This window comes from Coptis chinensis, chromosome 4, assembly GCF_015680905.1.
Source record: "Coptis chinensis isolate HL-2020 chromosome 4, ASM1568090v1, whole genome shotgun sequence".
Taxonomy (NCBI): domain Eukaryota; kingdom Viridiplantae; phylum Streptophyta; class Magnoliopsida; order Ranunculales; family Ranunculaceae; genus Coptis; species Coptis chinensis.
The window spans coordinates 31,652,237-31,671,850 of record NC_141459.1 but is presented as its reverse complement, the minus strand read 5'-3'; the positions used below and the strand labels follow the sequence as shown (position 1 = coordinate 31,671,850).

General features: G+C 44.8%; 2 protein-coding genes across 3 annotated transcripts; one reads left to right on the top strand and one right to left on the bottom strand.

The window, feature by feature from the left end:
• The first annotated feature begins 4,512 nt into the window (after positions 1-4,512).
• On the top strand, positions 4,513-5,751 carry LOC147503203 (uncharacterized). Its single transcript, XM_086604735.1, has one exon. The coding sequence runs from the start codon at positions 4,513-4,515 to the stop codon at positions 5,749-5,751; it is 1,239 nt and encodes a 412-aa protein (XP_086460861.1).
• Positions 5,752-12,411: 6,660 nt separating this feature from the next.
• Positions 12,412-15,100, bottom strand: LOC147503202 (uncharacterized). 2 transcript variants are annotated; one of them, XM_086603947.1, is made up of 3 exons: positions 14,291-14,895; positions 13,370-14,207; positions 12,412-13,281 (listed from the first exon to the last, which is right to left on the bottom strand). In XM_086603947.1, the coding sequence occupies exons 2-3, from the start codon at positions 13,682-13,684 to the stop codon at positions 12,661-12,663; spliced, it is 936 nt and encodes a 311-aa protein (XP_086460073.1). In that variant the 5' UTR covers positions 13,685-14,207; positions 14,291-14,895; the 3' UTR covers positions 12,412-12,660. The 2 variants fall into 2 exon arrangements, with proteins under 2 accessions (XP_086460073.1, XP_086460072.1); XM_086603946.1 differs by having other exon boundaries at positions 13,370-15,100.
• Positions 15,101-19,614: the final 4,514 nt, after the last annotated feature.

The window sequence follows — 19,614 nt, the reverse complement described above, 5'->3', positions numbered from 1 at the left end:
GAAGTTTAGATTGGGCTTGGGCGAATCGAGTAGGCGGGGCTTAGTGATTTTTGGATATTCACTCATGGGTTTACGTTTAGACTATGGGCTTTAGGCTTTGGGCTTTTGGGGTTAGATAAGTTTAGATTGGTTGACTGCTGTTGACCCTTGGCAGGTCGACTTTGACCTTGACCAGGGTTGACTTTGACTTTGCCAGAGTTGACTTTTGACTAGGGTTGACTTTGACCAGTTAACCCAATTTGATCTTTTAACTCGGATTATGATTCGGTCTATTAGGATAGGTCTAGGGCTATTAGCATGCTTGGCTTGAGGCTAAGACCTTTCTAAATATACTTGTGTACGTGTATTTACTGCTTTGTGATTTTTCAGTCTTTTACAATACACAACGTTATGACATTTATACATCCATGAAATTAATAACGCGTAAACCAAAAATACATGAATCAAGATACTCCTTCATTCTCGGAGATAATATATACAATAAAGTTCAATAATGCGTAAACAAATTTACCGCACTCTTTTAGAACTCTCCACGCCTCAAGTTTTGGAATTTGGTTTTATGACTGATGAAGTCATATGTTAGGTGGGCATTTATTGAATGTGCCATAAATGGCCCGTTAGCGTTATATAAGGGTATTCATGGAATGTGCCATGAATGATTAGATTGTTTGGACTGCCCTAAAGAGGAACTAAGGTATTCGCCTTGCGGGTTAGTTGTATTCCTTGAGTGTACGTGGATGTAGAATTGGGTATTCCTTGAATGTGGCAGGAATGACCCAGGGCATTCATTGAATGTGCCATGAATGGCCCGTTAGTGATATGATAGGTACTCCTTGAATGTGGCGGGAATGACCCGGGTATTCATTGAATGTGCCATGAATGACAAGATTCTTTGGACTGCCCTAGAGAGGAACTAAGGTATTCGCCTTGCGGGTTAGTTGTATTATTTGATTATGCAAGCATTTGGGTTTACTTTTGAATACCTAATATAATATCTACGTAGGTTATATAGAAGTTCTAACTTTCTTTTGCAGGAGGGTAGGACTTAATAACATTTTGTGTAGGGACGCGGTCCTACCCTTATCCAAAAGTGGATATCAGTAAGAGTTTTAATTCAGTTACCTAGTTATAATAACAAGTTATGATAATGAGTTAATAGAATGGAAGTCTTGCTTGGGAAGACACTATGCCGGTTGAATTGACGGAACTATCTGTCTTCCAAGCTGTGAATGATTAAGTTATGGGATAATATAAAGTGATTGTTTGGATAATTAAAGTATGATAATGTTTATATGTGGTTAGTCTACTCATACCAGCAAATTCCATTTTGCTGACCCATGTTTGCTTTGTTTTGGCAACGTGGGTGTGTTCTTGGGAACATAGGTGGAATCTGATGGAACTCTAGCGCGCGTTTGATTTGGGATTCTTGCCCGAGCGATCCGTTAGTTTTCTTTTAGGTCTGATTCTTATTGGAAGGATGTAATAACGTAGTTTACATTTTTAGTATGACATGAGAATACGATGTTGAGGACCTGTTATTCTTAGAATGTTATATTGATGATTTTTGATGGAAGATAGACTTGTATAAATTAATAAAGAGAATTTTTGGAGATTGAATTTGTGGTTAAGATTGTTTATGATGTGGGTTTTAGGTTTTGACATGTGTTGTATCCACCCCGTCATAGCCTGGGTTTTTAGACAATTGAACCAAGTGATGTTTGAGATATTTATATTTCAAATATTCATTTTTTTTAATTGTTTAGAAATTCGGGCTGTGACACTTTGTCCCCGTATATATACATTCTTTGTACTGAAGTTTTGTCTCTGAAGTTACATCATCTCTTGGACACTAAGCAGATCAAGGGACTACAATTTTCTGTACATAGTGATCCATTAACTCACTTAATGTACGCAGATGATTTATTATTATATTTGCGAAGGCTGACCTTGATGAAGCGCATGTTCTGCAAACGGCTCTTTAGTCTTATTGCAACACTTCCGGCCAAAGGATTAACATATCGAAATCTCAATTGATTCATAATAAGTCTATGCCAAGGAGTTTTACCTCTTTACTACATGTTATACATGGGGTACCATGTACCATAGTACAAAATATCCCGATATATCCCGATATTTGGGGATATATATCCATATTTCAGAAAAAAATATATAAATATCACGATATGCTTTCGAGGAGATATATCTTATATTTTAACGATATTTGTGATATTTCTTTTGGGGATATTTTGCGATAAATTTTGTATATATAATAATTTTATTTAATATTTACCATTATATTTCAAATAAATAAAAATAATGTATCATGATATATCAAGAAATATCCACAATATCCACGATATTTGTCGATATTTTGGATATATCCACGATATTTGCATGTGAAACAATGCCAAATATCCCTAAAGAGGAGGATATATCCACGATACATATCCAAAAATTGAATATCGATAAATACCTATATCCTGATATTTTGTACTATGCCATGTACTACCAAATTCCCAAACTATTTGGGTGTACAGTCCATTCTGGGACGAGCTCCAAAGGATTCCTTTTCTACACTCATTGAGAGATTTCGGAATCGACTCGCTAGTTGGAAATCTGCTCTCCTTTCAAAGGCAGGTCGGGTTACGCTTATCAACTCTGTTTTATCGGCTTTGCCCACTCATATAATGACGTGTGAGACTTCCAGTTAACATCATAGAGCTTTTAGACTGGTATAGGAAAGCTTTCTTTTGGGGGCATGAAATGGGGCAACATAAGATGCATTACTTTTCTTGGGATCTTATATGCCAGCCTTTTCATCTGGGTGGTTTGGGGATTAAAGATTTAGAAGTTCAAAATGTTGCTTTGTTGGGGAAGCAGGCATGGCCTTTATTACAGCCAAATTCTTTGTGGGCGTCTCATATGAGGAAAAAATATTTCCCAAATACAACATTTTTGCGAGCTAGATGTCCCAAATCTGCTTCGGCGGTATGGAAGTCTATTTATAAATTAAGGCATATGCTTGCTTTTGGATTAAGTTGGCACATAGGTGATGGTCTCTCAGTCCGAGCATGGATAGATTCATGGGTACCTAATACTCTACTACCTTTACCTATGATAGCACAACCAGAAGGATGTGCCCTAGACAGGGTTTCAGACTTCATTGATTCGGTTCATCGATGTTGGAATCATGATCATGTAGTGCAACATATGCAGAGGGAATCATCTCACTTCCTCTTCGGTTTCAAGCACATGAAGACTCACTGTTTTGGGCACCAAATAAGCACGGAAGGTACACTGTTAAAAGTGCTTATTCAAAGGTAATGGAATATCTCCGACCCGGGTCAGCCATTAATTCGGCTATGTACAGGAAACTTTGGGCTATTCAAGTCCCTCATCATAAAATCATATTTTTCCTCTGGCAAGCTACTCATGGGGTCATTCCAACTTCTAATTTTTTGGCAACTAAATCTTTCATGGTTGATCCTCTATGCTATTTATGTGCACATGATGCTGAATTTCAGGTTCATTTATTCGATGAGTGTTCTTTCTCTCGGGCAGTTTGGTTTGGTCTAAACTTTGCACAACCTATAAATACAGCTCGGAAAGCAAGCCTTCTTGTTTGGCTCGAGGACATTGTAGGGGAGCGATATCCTATCATGCACGCGTGTAACGTAAGCGAACTCAGGACATCGACCTCCAAGACCGAACTGTGAGCAGCTCCCTCGAGAACGCGCAGGTGCAGCGAACTCAGATGTCTCGGTACCCAAGACCGACCTGTGAGTAGTTCCTTTCAAATAGGTGGTACGAACAAAGATGTCTCGGTACGAGCACATAGCTAGAGACAGAACGCCTCAGATAAGATGACCACCAGGTGTAATCATTACCAAAATCTTGATTGTATTTCCCACCACCGGGAAATAGGGGTGACCTCGCCAACACCCAATCAGCAGACGACTTATAATATAACTAGCCCAACACTCATTCACGATCTCCACCTTACACGTGTACCAGAGCCACACGTGCCTTTCAGATTGATATTCCCTTAAGCCTATAAATACCACCTAATTGAACTACGTCGGGCCTGATTCCTCTCTCCCCAGAAAGAAAAGAAAAACCAACAAGAGGATCGTGGGCGGTTAAACCGAGCGAACTTCGGTCCCAAACAAAACCCCAAAACCCCTTTACATTGGCGCCGTCTGTGGTTTCGATTACTTGAGAACCACCTTAAATAAGTTCATACATCACCAATTCTCAAGCCCACGAAGCATGGTCAGCCTCGAAGCTCAAGTCCAGCACCTTGCCCACCAGTTGGGAATAACGAACGAGAGCATTTCCTTGCTCAGGGAGGAAAATGCTACTTTACGAGCTCAAGTGGATAGTTACTAGCAACAACAAGTCGGCAACGGAGCAGAGAACGGCATCAACGACGTTAATCAACAGATTAACGAGTTATCACAAAGGATTGGTCAGAACGCCGTAAAGAAGGATTCGACACAGATTGTGCACAAGATGCTTAAGACATATCGCGCGTCTCCGTTCAGCGCAGAGGTCCTCAATAAACCCTCTCCACAAGACTTTATCCAGCCACGCTTTCCCATGTACAATGGCAGCACGTGCCCTGGTCAGCATGTGGCTCGCTACATTCAGAGTTTAGCACTTTACAGCTCACCCGAGTTTGATCATCTCCACTGCAGATTATTTCCAGCCAGTCTCAAGGATGGCGCTCTTGATTGGTTCTTTTCACTGGAATCCGATTCTATCAAAACCTTCAACAACTTCTCGATTTGTTCGCCCCCAGACGATCGTCCCACAACAAAGGAAGAAGGCGATCTTGATTCTTTGTTTCAATTATCATTCAAAGAAGACGAAACTATTCGTGAGTTCCTAGGACGGTTCAAGGTCAATCTGGTTGTGCATGGAAAGCGGCTTGAAAGAATCTTTCGCCACAATCGGCCTTTTCCAATGCTTGCCGAGTCGCGTAACAATCGACGTCCCGTGTCGTTGATGAAGGAACGCCCAGAGACACTGTCCGAGCTCTACGCTCGCGTGGACAAGTACATCAAGTTGCAGGAAACTTTGAAACTCCACGGCTTAGACGAGAACCAGGAGGTGGCAGCAGTTTCAGATCGTACTCCACGGGCCAAGAAGCGCCCTAGGTCGCTTGTACCAAAAGCCAGTACCCGATCAGACAACAGCAGAGAGTTCGCTATCCTGACACGCTCCCCCAGTTACATTCTGGGTAAGATTAAGCGAGCCCCATTCTTCCGGCCCGATGTGAGGCAACCAGTAGATCGACTTGACAAGCCATTTTGCGCATTTCACAACGCAAAATGCCATGAAACTGATGCATGCTGGGGGCTTAAACATTATCTCCAGGATCTAGTGGAAGCCGGCCATATAAAACAGTACACTAGCATTCCTGATGGCGACTTGCATCACAAACTGATGGCGCGCCGAGTACATAGTCGATCTCCACCTCGCCGTCACTACCAAGAGGTTCAAGCTCATCCTCGCAACAGAGGACGTCCACGAGATCGTTCACGCCACGAGCGAAGGCAGCACTCATCCGATCGTGACAATGATCAAACTATTCACGTGATTACTTTCCCGGACGATTCTGTAACCTCATCCAGAGAGAAAAGACGTCGTGTCGGGCTCTTCGAAGTCTATCATTTCACTTCATTAGGCAGCTCATTCCCGCGTGGTTCAGTCGCAGCAGCGATATCACTTTCACGGAGGCCGACTTAAGCAAAGTCTGCCTTCCTCATAATGATGCATTGGTAGTCCATGTCAAAATTAGCGACTGGACAGTCAAGCGCGTCCTGATCGACCCCGGCAGTTCCTGTGACATCTTGTTCTACCACACCATGCAAGAGATGAACCTTCCCAAGTCCGTCCTCGTAGACCCGATCTCCCCCCTTTATGGGTTCAATGGTTCCAGGGCCGATCCCATTGGTGATATTATACTTCCAGTGTTGGTGGGATCTAGAGAGGACAAGATCAGCTGCAATACACGGTTCTGCGTTCTAGACAGCAAGTCGTCATACAATGCCATACTCGGATGACGTTGGATCCATCAGATGCAGGCGGTACCGTCAACGTTGCATCAAGTTCTCCATTTCCCAGGACCTAGAGGAATGATGGAACTTAGAAACAATCAGCTCGAAGCGTACCATTGTAACCAGATCATGTCAACAAGTGAGCCTGCCCGTGAACCGACCCCCGCCACACATGACCCCACCAGTTACACAATGGCACATGACTTAGTTGCCGGTCCAAATTTCCGAACGCCAAGCGAACGGGGGTTCTAGCAAGCAGAATTTCTCTCCAATGCAAATACCGCTTTTCGCTCCCGAAGTCCCATACTTCGCCAAAGAAAGGTCTCCAAAGATTGATCCAACGTCGAACTTCGTCGGTTAGAGTATCGAGGTCGTCTCAGCTTCGTGTTAGGCGCCACGATGACGCTGAGCAGCCACACCATCAATGTGCATGCAGCCAGGTCCCACTCCCCAGGTCGTGGGTATCCCTGTCAGCGTTGCCGCACAGGTCGCTCCACCCTTAGCGGCCAGTTATGTCGTCCCACAAAGTGTTCAGACATCCCCCGATAGCGAATCGCCAAGCAGTGCTTCGCTATCAGTTGCAAAACCTCCAGCGGCAGAAAGAGAAAAAGTAAACCTAGGCACCGAAGACGACCCCAAGTTTGTATATGTAGGGGCTAACTTCGACCCCACAATCAGGACCCACCTTGTAAATTTCTTATCTATGAATAAAGATGTTTTTGCTTGGTCGTATATCGATGTGCCCGGAATAGATCCCGCAATCGCATGCCATAAATTAAATGTTCATCCCAATGCTAGACCAGTCCGACAACGACCCCGCCGACTATCCCTGCGTTTTCAAAAAGTCATCAACGACGAGGTCGACAAACTCAAGCAAGTCGGTTTTATCAGAAAAGTAGACTATCCGGAGTGGATCGCTAACATCGTGGCAGTACCTAAAAAGAACGGAACAGTTCGCCTATGCGTCGATTTTACGAATGTAAATCAGGCCACACCAAAAGACAGTTTTCCCCTACCTCGCATTGACCGACTTGTCGACCAGACCTGTGGTCATGAGCTTCTCTCCTTCATGGACGCGTACAGTGGGTACAACCAAATCCCACTCGCAGAGGAGGATCAAGAGAAGACCTCTTTCATTACAGAGCAAGGGATCTATTGCTATAACGTTCTCCCGTTCGGCCCGAAAAGCCGAGACAACGTATCAACGCCTGGTCACTGACATGTTCCAAGACATGTTAGGCGACACCATGGAGGTCTACATCGACGATATGGTCGTCAAAAGCAAAAAAGCCGGTGATCACCTCGACCACCTTGAACAAGCGTTCTCTAGATTACGTCGTACGGGCATGAAGTCAATCCGAGAAATGCCTTTTGGAGCGCCCCTCCGCAAAATTTTAGGGTATCAAGTGTCTCAAATGGGATCGGGTTTAATCCAAACCAGATCCGAGCGTTCTTAGACATGCCCGATCCACGCACGAAGAAACAAATACAGAAATTGTCAGGCATGGTCGCTGCACTCAACCGATTCATATCAAGGGCATCCGATAGGTGTAGACCGTTCCTGCAACTCCTTAAAAAAGGCGAGTAGTTCTCATGGAGCGATCAGTGCCATCAAGCATTCGCCACTCTCAAACAGTACCTCACCACACCCCCCGTCCTAGCCAAGCCCGTAGATGGAGAGACTCTGGGGCTCTATCTGGCAGTATCCGATTTTGCCATCAGCTCAGTTCTCTTCAAAGAGGAAAACAATTCAGAAAAACCGATCTACTTCATAAGCAAGACGCTCACAACAGCGAAAAAGAATTACTCCTTCCTGGAAAGAGTCGTACTTGCTTTGTTGTATTCGGCACGGAAGTTCAGGCCTTACTTTCAGGCGCATCAAATCAAAGTTCTTACCGACCTCCCATTGAAGAAAATCCTCCACAAGGAAAACAAGACTACTCGAATGGCAGTTTGGGCCGAAGAACTCGGCGAACACCACCTGGAGTTCGTACCACGGATTTCTCAAAAAGGACAGGTCGTCGCCGATTTTCTAGCGGATTTCCCTGTGGATGACCCCAATTGGGAACAAGAAACCGACCTCCCAGATTCGAAAGAGCACATCAAGTCCACCTGGTCTCTCTTTGTAGATGGTTCTAGCAATCCTGGCGGCAGTGGCATAGGGGTCGTCTTAGTTTCACCCGATGGAACGGTGATGGAGAAGTCAGTTCGCATCGATTTCGCAACTTCCAATAACGAGGCGGAGTACGAGGCGCTGATCAGGAGACTTCGTATGGCGCTGCAGGTCGGTGTCAAAGAGCTCCAAGTCTTTAGTAACTCGCAGCTGGTTGTTCGCCAAGTTGCAAAAGAGTACACTACCCATGAAGGTAATCTTTCAAAATATCTTCAGGTCGTTCATCAATTATTGCCTTCTTTTAAGCAGGTACACATACATCATTTCTTGCGTGATGAAAACCGTCATGCGGACAGTTTAGCTTACCTAGCAACCCAGACCCCGAGCTGCACCCCAAGACAACTACTCATAGAAGTAGTCGATCGACCTGCGTACCAAGTCGAGCACACCCTGACAATAAGCGACCTATTCCCTCTCTCCGCCAGTCAGTTGAGTCAAACATGGATGCAGCCTATCATCGACTATATCCAGCACGGCGCGCTCCCTGAGGAGCGTACCAAGGCTAAGCAGATCCCCTATCAAGCACGACGTTATTGTTGGTTCCATAACAAATTGTTCAGGAAATCCGCTGGTGGCCCACACTTACGGTGCATCACTCCAGAGCAGGGTCAGTTAGTTTTCGCAGAGATCCACGAAGGAGAATGTGGGAATCATGCCGGCGGTCGCTCTTTAGTCCATAAGGCCATTTCGCAAGGATATTTTTGGCCCCGTATGCAGATCGATGCTAAAGCATACGTCCTCAAATGTGTCAAGTGTCAAACATTTGGCCACAATATCATCCAACCTACTCGCGAACTGATCAGTATAGCAAGCCCATGGCCATTCCACATGTGAGGCATGGACATCATGGGACCATTCATCCCACAGAAAAGTACGGGCTTCCGCTTTGTATTAGTTGCAACCGACTACTTCACCAAGTTGGTCGAGGCTATTCCTTTAGCACACGTCAAAGAGTCACATGTCAGAAACTTCATCTGGACTCACATCATCACCAGATTTGGTTTGCCACATACATTAGTAATGGATAATGGGCCTCAATTCAAAGGCAGAATGGTTAAAGAGTTTCTAGCCAAGTGGAAGATCGTTCATGCATTTTCTACTCCACAGTACGCTCAGAGTAATGGTTAGGTAGAAGCCAGTAACAAAGCAATCTTGGAAAACTTGAAGAAAAAGATTGAAAAGAATAAGAGCCAATGGCCAAATCAGTTGGAGAATATTCTATGGGCTCACCGCACCACAGCTCGATCCAGTACCGGCGAATCACCATTCTCCTTATGTTATGGCACAGAAGCCGTAATTCCCACCGAGCTGACAGTCACTACGACTCGATCAGAACTTGTCGAGTCGGGACACAACGACTCCGTGTTAGCACGAGAAGTCGACCTGTTGGAAGAAAAGCGGGACTTAGCTGCCATCAGAGTCGCATCTTATCAGCAAACTCTGAAGAACTCCTACAACAAGCGAGTTCATCCTAGGTCTTTTCAACCTGGCGACCTAGTGCTGAAAAAGACGCAAGACGATTCCAAGTTAGCACCCACATGGGAAGGCCCCTACATCGTGGAACGCGTCGTCGGCAATGGAGCATACTGGATAAGAACCCAAGAGGGGAAGATGTTGCCTCGACCTTGGAATACCTATCTACTGAAAAAAAATTTACCAGTAGCGCCATTCATGTTGTATATCCTTTTGTCCACATTAATGAAAAATAAGTTTCTTGTGTTAACTAATACAATATAATCTATTTACTTGTATTGACAAGTCAAACAGTTTACACAGCATAGATAATCAACACGTTTACTGGGTCCGCCATCCTCGGCCAAAGAAGACTTGTCATGAAACGAGAACGCCATCATGAGCATACAACTCTCACGAGAGCTTCACGGGCTCTATAGCCTCTCCAAGTCTTGTTACGCCGAGGACCTATATTTCTAGGATCGACCACACGAGAACGCTCTCCGCGAGCATACAAATTCTGAGCTTATAGCTCTGACCTCTCAAATTCTTGTTACGTCGAGGACCTATACTTCTAGGATCGACTACACGAGAACGCTCTCCGTGAGCAAACAGCTCTCTGGAGCTCACAGGCTACATCGCCTCCTCAATTCTTGTTACGTCAAGGACCTATATTTCAAGGGTCGACTACACGAGAACGCTCTCCGTGAGCAGACAGCTCTCCGGAGCTCACAGGCTACATAGCCTCTCCAATTCCTATCACGTCGACGACCTATATTTCTAGGGTTGACCACAAGGCAGAACACATATTTCTAGAATCCTACGCAGAACGCTAGTTACACACAAGTGCACGGCAACATGCATACGGAACATCACCAATAAAATTATATGACCATTCGTCACAACAACTACATTCACCGATCTACTGGGATTACCCAGAAAATCCAGATCGGTGATCATTACAAAACTTAACCAAGTATCGAACTGCCACTTTCGTGGAAACCAGTTCCCTGAATAAAAAAGGCGAACTGCTCAGGCAAGCCTGAAAACACAGCTCTACTGTTAACTCTCGTATAAGAGAGGGAAATGTAAACAGAACTTACAACTCATGGCTGACAGAGCCAAACCCGGATCAAATCTCACTTATGACATGCTTATCTTCTAGCGCTAGTCGAATTCGAAGCCTCGCCGACCGACATCACACGCGATCTCATGACCTCGTTAAATCGATTCGCAATCGTTTTCTTCAACAAGATCGTATTCTCGTCTAGAGCGGCGTAGAAGCGTCAGGCTTCGATATCGCCTTCTTCGCTTTATACCACCTTCGACACTTCTTAGCATAAGCGGTCACCACCACTAATTCCCTTTTTCTAACTCCGTCCGTCGGTCCACTAACGCGGCATTCTCAGCAGTTGCGTTCTGGTACTTGGTAGTCATCACCTCCAGCTTTCTTTTATGCCATCGCCGCTTTCGCGCCACCCCCCATTTCGATGTGAGGGTTATCAACAGCCTCGGTGTTTTGTACAACTTCTTTCAATTTATCATATCCTGCAAGAAACTGCACGAACGAAGTCCAAGAGTCAGTTTGTCTTGGTAACTGACATAACAACCTAGTGCATCATGAACTTACCAAACAAGCGGCCATATCCATCGTCCCCAGTAGCGTCTCCATGTCCTCATCCTTCATCTCTGCCTTGTCGCCATCCAGCACGATCCCCTTCAGAACGCTGGTCGCTATGGGCGCCGAGTGGAAGCTACAGTCTGACCGTTTCACCATACGCTTCTTCCCAGTCTTCCCCACGTAGTAGAACTCGCGTTCCACGCCACCACAACGCGAGGGGCGAACTTTCACTAGATCGGGCGACCTTTGCCCTGTGTCGCTACATTCCGGCGTGGCGATCGATCGATTCGCCTTACCACTGCGGCGACCTAAAGACAATGCCGCCCGGTTGGACGCCCAAATTCTCCTAGGATGCTTATGACTCTTCGCTTCTACAACATCAGCTTTCCTCTTCCCGCGATCACCATGCACGTGCGGTTGAAACTCCATCTTTTCCATTATCAGCGGAGAAGTTTCTCGTATGTTGTCCTTTCCTCTCGCGTAGGGATGACATCTCGCCATGATAAAACCTAGGAAAGGAACGTACTGTCACATGAGCTACAGTTTTATCCCCAACTTTTCTCAACGAAAGAATACTCACAGAAGAGAGTGAACATACCTGAATAAGTAGCAATGGAGGAAATGCACAGCGAACGAGCAAAGCAAGAAGACAGACTGAAGCTTTGGCACAAAGACAAGCAAATACTTGTTTTGGTATTCGATGAACCGTTTTTATTCAAAAGGAAACGCGTCTTTTCCTAAAGCCTCTTAATTACCTTGAGGCGCCAAACGCCATCCGCTTCGCCATCATTACGTTCCTTTGAACCGCCAGATCCCTCCACGGTCGCACGCCGAGGAACACTGCCGTTAGTGACACTGAACACGAAACGATTCGACCTACTTCACAAAACCAAGGCCACCGACCTGGTGGCCTCATTACGACAACCATCTCAGAGCTGCAGGTCATGTAACAACAAGACGCTCATGCAAACTTACCAGCCAGGCGCAGAGAAGTTGTCACTGCAACGTCCATGCCATTCTTTGTTATACGCACCGTGATCACACACAACTATAGTTAAGCAAGCAGTTCATACATAATAAGGGAACCAGCGACAAGCATGGCATACATACAATCAACGGTCTATCTTAGCAAGATAGAAACATAATAAGTTAGCCAGGTTGCTGAGACTACTCAGGAAATCCAACCCGAATAAACAATCTTCGTTCTCACATGAATACCCCAACATAGAACGGAGCACCAGGTCATTCATCGTACTTAAGCATACAAATAAAAAGATGAACTGCCCAGGTTACCCCAGGAAACCAGCTCTAATGTATCACAGCCTATAAGCTGACAGCTTAACATAACAAATTTACAACTCGCCATCTCTGGGCTCAACAATTAACCCTCCGGGCACAAGTGATTCGTCAATCTCAGCCTCCCTCCCACCTACCATAACAGATACTCCATCCAAGTCTAAACTCAGTAGCACATCAGACGCAGCGACATCAGTTCGCGGTATCGCAGTCGTAGGCACGACCTCTGAAGCAGCGGGAGCACTACTCATCCCTCCAAACACCTGGTCTACCCCGATGTGCGATGTGCAGCGTGCATGATCTGTCTTCAAAGCGTTGTAGTCCGCCTCCAGTTCAACGAAATCTGCGTCCAGAACATCATAGGCTTTGGTAGCATCCTGAGCAACCTTCTTGCAGTGCAAGGCATAATCGTTCAACCTACCAATCTCCACAGTGGCTGCCAGGACGTTCTCTTCAGCTCCCTGTAGTTTTTGCCTCAGCTCTTCAGCTTCCGTGTCTTTCAACATCTTGGCCAAACTCAGCGCTTGATGAGCTTTCTTCAGATCTTCCAGTTCCTCGCGTTCCATCTTCGAGGCCTCATGGACGTTCTTCAGTTCATCAGACAGCTTCACCACCGTCTCTCTATCTACGTCCGCGAACTGCGCAATCTCCTTCAATTTTTGAAACCCACTTACCAGCTGCAAATACACACGCATGGTTAATAGCCACAAAACAACAGCGTCTGTACAAAGACAAATACATCAAATGAAGATTAGACACGCGTACCAAACATTGTGCAATTTCCATTCGCCTCAGATTATCAGCCAGCCCTTTCTCATCCAGCTCCCTGCGGTTGCCATCCAGAGCTATCTGTTCTAACAGGCAACCCGATATCTTACTCGACCTGAAGCTACAATCACTCCGCTTCACAGTACGTTGCGCCCCATGCTCATCTAGGAACACAAACTGTCCCTCCAAGTCGTCAGCCACCACAACAGCCTTTCCACTCGCCTTACGCGGAGCTTTCGCTTTCAGCAGCGGACTAGGTTCACGCCCCCGTCGGGACGCACTAGAACCCGCCCCAAATGTGGCCAAGTCCATGACCTGCTTTCAGTCGCTCCACTCCGCTGAAACCATAGCCCGGTTGGCCACCATCGAATCCGCCCGGGCTAGAGCTCTCCCCAAGAGCGTGCCGCGCTACTTTCGTAACTCGGACAGCGTCTTGCTCCGAGGCGTCGCGGCCTCTTCTCCGACCTGCTCCTCGCTCTAGGATTGAAAACCACCGTTTCCAACTCCACAGGCGCATCGATCGAACCGCCTTCAGGGCGGAAGCTCGATCCTCCAGCCCCTGAGGCACCACCTCTAACAGGTCGCCTCGCACCGCCGTGCACCCATTACCTCTCTTCTCGTGTTACTAAGTCACTCGTTCGTGTCTCCATCACTTCTTCCCTTGTTTGACCTCGAGCTCGGTCTTTTTGCGCCTTCCTTTTTTCCCGGATCGCAGGCCCACCCTTTTCCACAAAGAAGTGTGCAACTTCAGGTAGCTTCGCTTGCTTTTCTTCACGAGTCAACCGCGAGAACCTCTCTATCTCCCCACGATCAGTTCGCTTCTTCACAGAAAACTCTGTAATCAAAGCAAAACAACAGCCTGTTAGAACAACTATCAATCGTTATGTAAAGCAACAATAGAAGAATGTTCCTACCCACCGGAAATGTTACAAATCCTAGTTCGCAATCTACACCCGTTCATACAGTAGTTGCCAACTAGCAACAACGGCCTCTTGGTCCAGGCCTCATTGCTTACTCCATCGATCACAGCAGAACGAGTTGTCATGGTTTGCAAGCTAAAGTTCAGATTCCCAGATCGCCTTACCACATAGTGCTTCACTATGTCAGATACCCCTATGTCGTATTCCCCACTCGCATTTAACAAGTCAAACACCTTAAACAATCTCCAGGTGTTACCAACGAACTGACAAGGAGACTTCCAACAATGGGCCAAGAAGTCACATACCAATTTCGAGAACGGTATTTGCATATGCGCTCTCAGCTGGCCCTCACAGATTATTATTCCACCATTCGACGGGTTGTACTCCTCACTACGAACATTTTCACTCAACCGTGGTTCGTATATCTCCAGGTCGGGGACATCAATCCCATACGCTGCCCTCAGTTTGGGGAACGAGCTAGCAGCACGACGGTTTACACTTCTAAAGGGCACATCGCTTGATGACGACATCTCCCCTCGACCTGACGTACTGACTACGCCACCTTCTGACCTAGATCGGGTATTACCCTCATCTATCCTATCCTCTTCATCCAACTCAACCTCAACGCCAACACTCACTGCTTCTTCATCCTCATACTCTCCGCAACTCAAAGATATCTCCTGGACCTCCTCCGATCGAGTATCATCCGAATCAGACATTATAGCAAGTCTTTTCTATCAATTACTCAAGCTTAAACCCTATAGCCTTACGATGACCTACCGACTTAATAAAGCGCACTGGACAGAGAAGAAAGTAAATTGAAAATGGAAAGGTAACGATGCGTGAAGCACTCACTTTGAAAACCCTAGCTTGCGTTTTGCGTAAGATGAAAACACGCAATACCTTTTCGATGTCCCAAATTTGATTTTGTATAAACCGCCCGCTCAATTACCAAAGTTATGATTACAGCCTAGGCTCTAGCCCGCATCGTGTTCCACGATGCTTCGTCTTTTCAGCGAGCCAGGTATAATGCGGGCGACACGTTTCTTCTTCAATCTGCTTTCTGATTAACGCGTCGTGTATTACAACACACAACTTCCCTTTCCGCCAAATCATCCGCGTTACATGACTTCAAAAGTTCGCGGCGTCCCGGTCGAAGTGTCCACCACGGCTTCGCTCGCGTCCACACGTTCTTCCATTTTTCTCTCGCCAGCGTTTCCTCGTGGCATAAACACTCTACTGAGAGGGGGCTATGTAGGGGAGCGATATCCTATCATGCACGCGTGCAACGTAAGCGAACTCAGGACATCGACCTCCAAGACCGAACTGTGAGCAGCTCCCTCGAGAACGCGCAGGTGCAGCGAACTCAGATGTCTCGGTACCCAAGACCGACCTGTGAGTAGTTCCTTTCAAATAGGTGGTACGAACAAAGATGTCTCGGTACGAGCACATAGCTAGAGACAGAACACCTCAGATAAGATGACCACCAGGTGTAATCATTACCAAAATCTTGATTGTATTTCCCACCACCGGGAAATAGGGGTGACCTCGCTAACACCCAATCAGCAGATGACTTATAATATAACTAGCCCAACACTCATTCACGATCTCCACCTTGCACGTGTACCAGAGCCACACATGCCTTTCAGATTGATATTCCTCTAAGCCTATAAATACCACCTAATTGAACTACGTCGGGCCTGATTCCTCTCTCCCCAGAAAGAAAATAAAAACCAACAAGAAGATACGTAGGCAGTTCGCTCAAAAGCGAACTCGGTCCCAACAGAAAACCCAAAACACCCCTTTATAGACATATTATCTTTCATAAGCAACTCAAAGGATAATGACTATCTTATCATCCTTTTCTCTGTTACAATTTGGCTGATTTGGCTAGAAAGAAGTAAGTATCGATTCCAGCCCGCAACAGCTCCACCAAACCCGTTGTTTGTGATTAAAAGTGCTCGTCCCCTAGCTTGTGAATTGTTACGGTTGCACTCCAACAAGTTAGTTTCAGGGTCAACCAATACATCAACATATATTCCTTTTTATTAGAAATCACCATCTCTAGACTATTTGAAATTCAATGTTGATGGTTCTTCACTTGAGAATCTAGGCCCTGCAGGAGTGCTTCAAATGCTTTTGGTGGTTGTATTCTTGGCTTTGCCACTCCAATTAAGCATGCTTCCTCCTTACTGGCAGAAACTCTGGCTTTGAGAACAAGTTTACAAATAGCTATTCATATGGGTTTATCAAAGGTTCAGTTTGAAACTGATTCTATGGTTCTTTACAACTTCATTAAACACTCTTCTTCACTATTGCGTTGGGAGGCTAAAGCAATTGTGATGGATATTCAAGACATGTTCACATCGAATCCTTTTTTTAGTATTCATTGGACTTATCGTGAAGGCAATTATGTGATGGATTGTTTTGCAAAACTAGGTTCAGATCAGGCTTCAAATCTAGACTGCCGGTTAAATCCAATGATTGTTCGAGAAGTTCTGCCTGAATGTTTACTACAGTTGAATTTGGGTGTTACTTCTGTTTAGTACTGATAAGAGTCCAAAACTGTAGTTTTAACCCCTTAATAATATTACAATTAGACTAATTATGTGATTATTAAATAAGAGTTAGTACTGTTTATGTGTTTTTGTGTATTTCAGGCATTAGAGTCAAATATGAGAAGAAATATGTCACTTTTGTGAGATAAAGGAGCAAAGGTTGGTTACTAAGAAGTTCTGTGATTAAAGGCCAAGATTCAAGGAGAAAAAGTCTTTTTAAAGTCTGGTCAAAGCTGAAAAATCAAAGTCCAACGCGGGCAGAAATAGAGTAGAAAAGTCAACAGAATTTCTGTAGGCCGTATCTTTGAACTCATGCCTCCGAATTTGGCCCACTATATGTCAAAACGACCGGCTCGGAAAGAGATTTCTAATGGTCAAAGCTTTGACCCAATCAGAGGAGCATAAGTAGACGAAAAGACTATTGCACTAATTTCCAGCAGAGAATCCCTTTTTGGACATATGTAATTAGGTTTTTGGCTTGTTTTCATGGCCCAAAACATAGCTCCAAAGCCCATTCACGAATTTGTAGACCTAGCCCTCTTTTATATAAAGAGGACTAAGGCCAAACTCTAAACTCCTCCTAGATTTTACTTAGTTAATTATTCAGTACTTAGATTTTAAGTTAGTTTTCAATTCTTAGACTCTCTTCCATTAGTTTAATAAAGCCAAATTATTGTTCTTCATTATGTCTTCTTCTTATTTCTCTATTAATGATAGTCTAATGAATCTGAGCTAAACCTCCATTAAAGGGGTTTTGATGAAGCTTTGAATGAAGACTTGATGTGTTGGTGTAGAAATAGTTGTAGTAATATATTCCACTCTAGTAGGTTAGTTTCTTCACCATGAGAATCGGTTAAACTACCTCACATGCTAATTATTAGTTGGTAGAGATTACTATTCCGACCCCCACAAATATGGCCCAATAAAATTCCAATTCAATACAAACTCATACTCAGAGCCCATGCTTAGAACCAGCCTACTTATCTACTTACAATAAAGCCCATGCTCAGAGCCCAAAAAGCCCTCGCTCAGAGCTTATCTATAATAAAGCCCATGCTCAGAGCCCAAAAAGCCCACGCTCAAAGCCCATGCTTAGAGTTTATCTATAATAAAGCCCACACTCATAGCCCATTTTCAAAGCCTATGCTCAAATTCTACATACCTACACGTAAAATCAATATCAATTGCACACATGTTTTGCGAGTCAAACAACTTCCACAACTTCGTCCACATTCCAGATTCACTTCCATTAACTTCATATCGTGTGACAGTTCTCCCGTCAGTTCTCCAACTTCATCCCACGATTGGAATATTAGAGAACGAGGAAGTAACTATCACCAACCCTACCTATAAAATCCAACCTTCGTCATTCTCCAGAACTACGCAACCGAGACTTGATCCCAAGCAATATCTTTGGGTACGTAGGCAACTTCAAACCGAAGTCCAATCTCAACTCTCAACAACAACCATCCCCTTCGGAATCTCTTCCAAAAATATCACTTCCGACCCAACTGGTGTGTTTTCGCAAATCTTGTCGAAACATATTTGGCGTCGTTTGTGCTCCTACCCTCAACCACAAAACAAAAGTTACGTCAATGGTTTCTCGAAAAACAAACAATGGTGAAAGTTTCCCTCTTATCGCACAAGTTCAGCACCCACCTTCTGCTGGGAATTCACTTTCTAAGTCCGATGGTCCTCAGCCATCTGCGACTGAGAGAGTGGGTATTCATTTAGCCGATCCAACAACTCAAGTTGACCATCGTCTCCGACAATTGGAGAGCAAGAATAAAAATCTGAAGAAACAGCTGCGTCAACTTCTCGAAGATGATTCAGGGTCCACGACAAAAAGTGTTTGGGATCATTTGAACTCTGAAGCATCTCGATCAAAGACTCCAAGCGCAAACTCCCGCACCAAGAGAAACCGTGTGAGTCGCTTACGAAAGGCTTCGCGTAAACTGAATGTGCAATGCCGAAAGCCAACACTTTCTAGTGTAATCGTAAGCGAATCCATAAACTATGCCGACCACCTTGTGAGGGATCGCCAACTCACGAAAGATAACGAGTCTAAACGTGAAGAAAATCTTCTGCTAACTTTGCACGTTAACTTTGTAAACAATCACTCAATGGAGCCGATCATAGCTGAAAGGCTATAAAAAGTCGGCTCTCTCCTAGAAGAAATTTTCTAGACTCATCAAAGATATGAAAAAAAATAATGTTGGTGTAGCCGATCATAGCCGAAAGGCTATAAGAGGTCAGCTCTCTCCTAGAAGAAATTTTCTAGACTCATCGAAGATATGAAGAAAAATAATGTTGGTGTAGTCAATCATAGCCGAAAGGCTATAAGAGGTCGTCAGCTCTCTCCTAGAAAAAATTATCTGGACTCATCGAAGATATGAAGAAAAATAATGTTGGTGTAGTTGATCATAGCCGGAAGGCTATAAGAGGTCGGCTTTCTCCTAGAAAAAAATATCTTGGCTCATCAAAGATATAAAGAAAAATAATGTTGGTGTAGCCGATCATAGCCGAAAGGCTATAAAAGGTTGGCTCTCTCCTAGAAAAAATTATCTTGACTTATCGAAAATATGAAAAACAATAATGTTGGTGTAGCCAATCATAGCCGAAAGGCTATAAGAGGTCGGCTCTCTCCAAGAAGAAATTATCTTGACATCCGGACCACTATATATATAGCAGGTAGGCATGACAGACCACAAATGGGGGGGTCGACATGCAGTCTATTGCTAGGATGCCAATTTTAGTTACCACG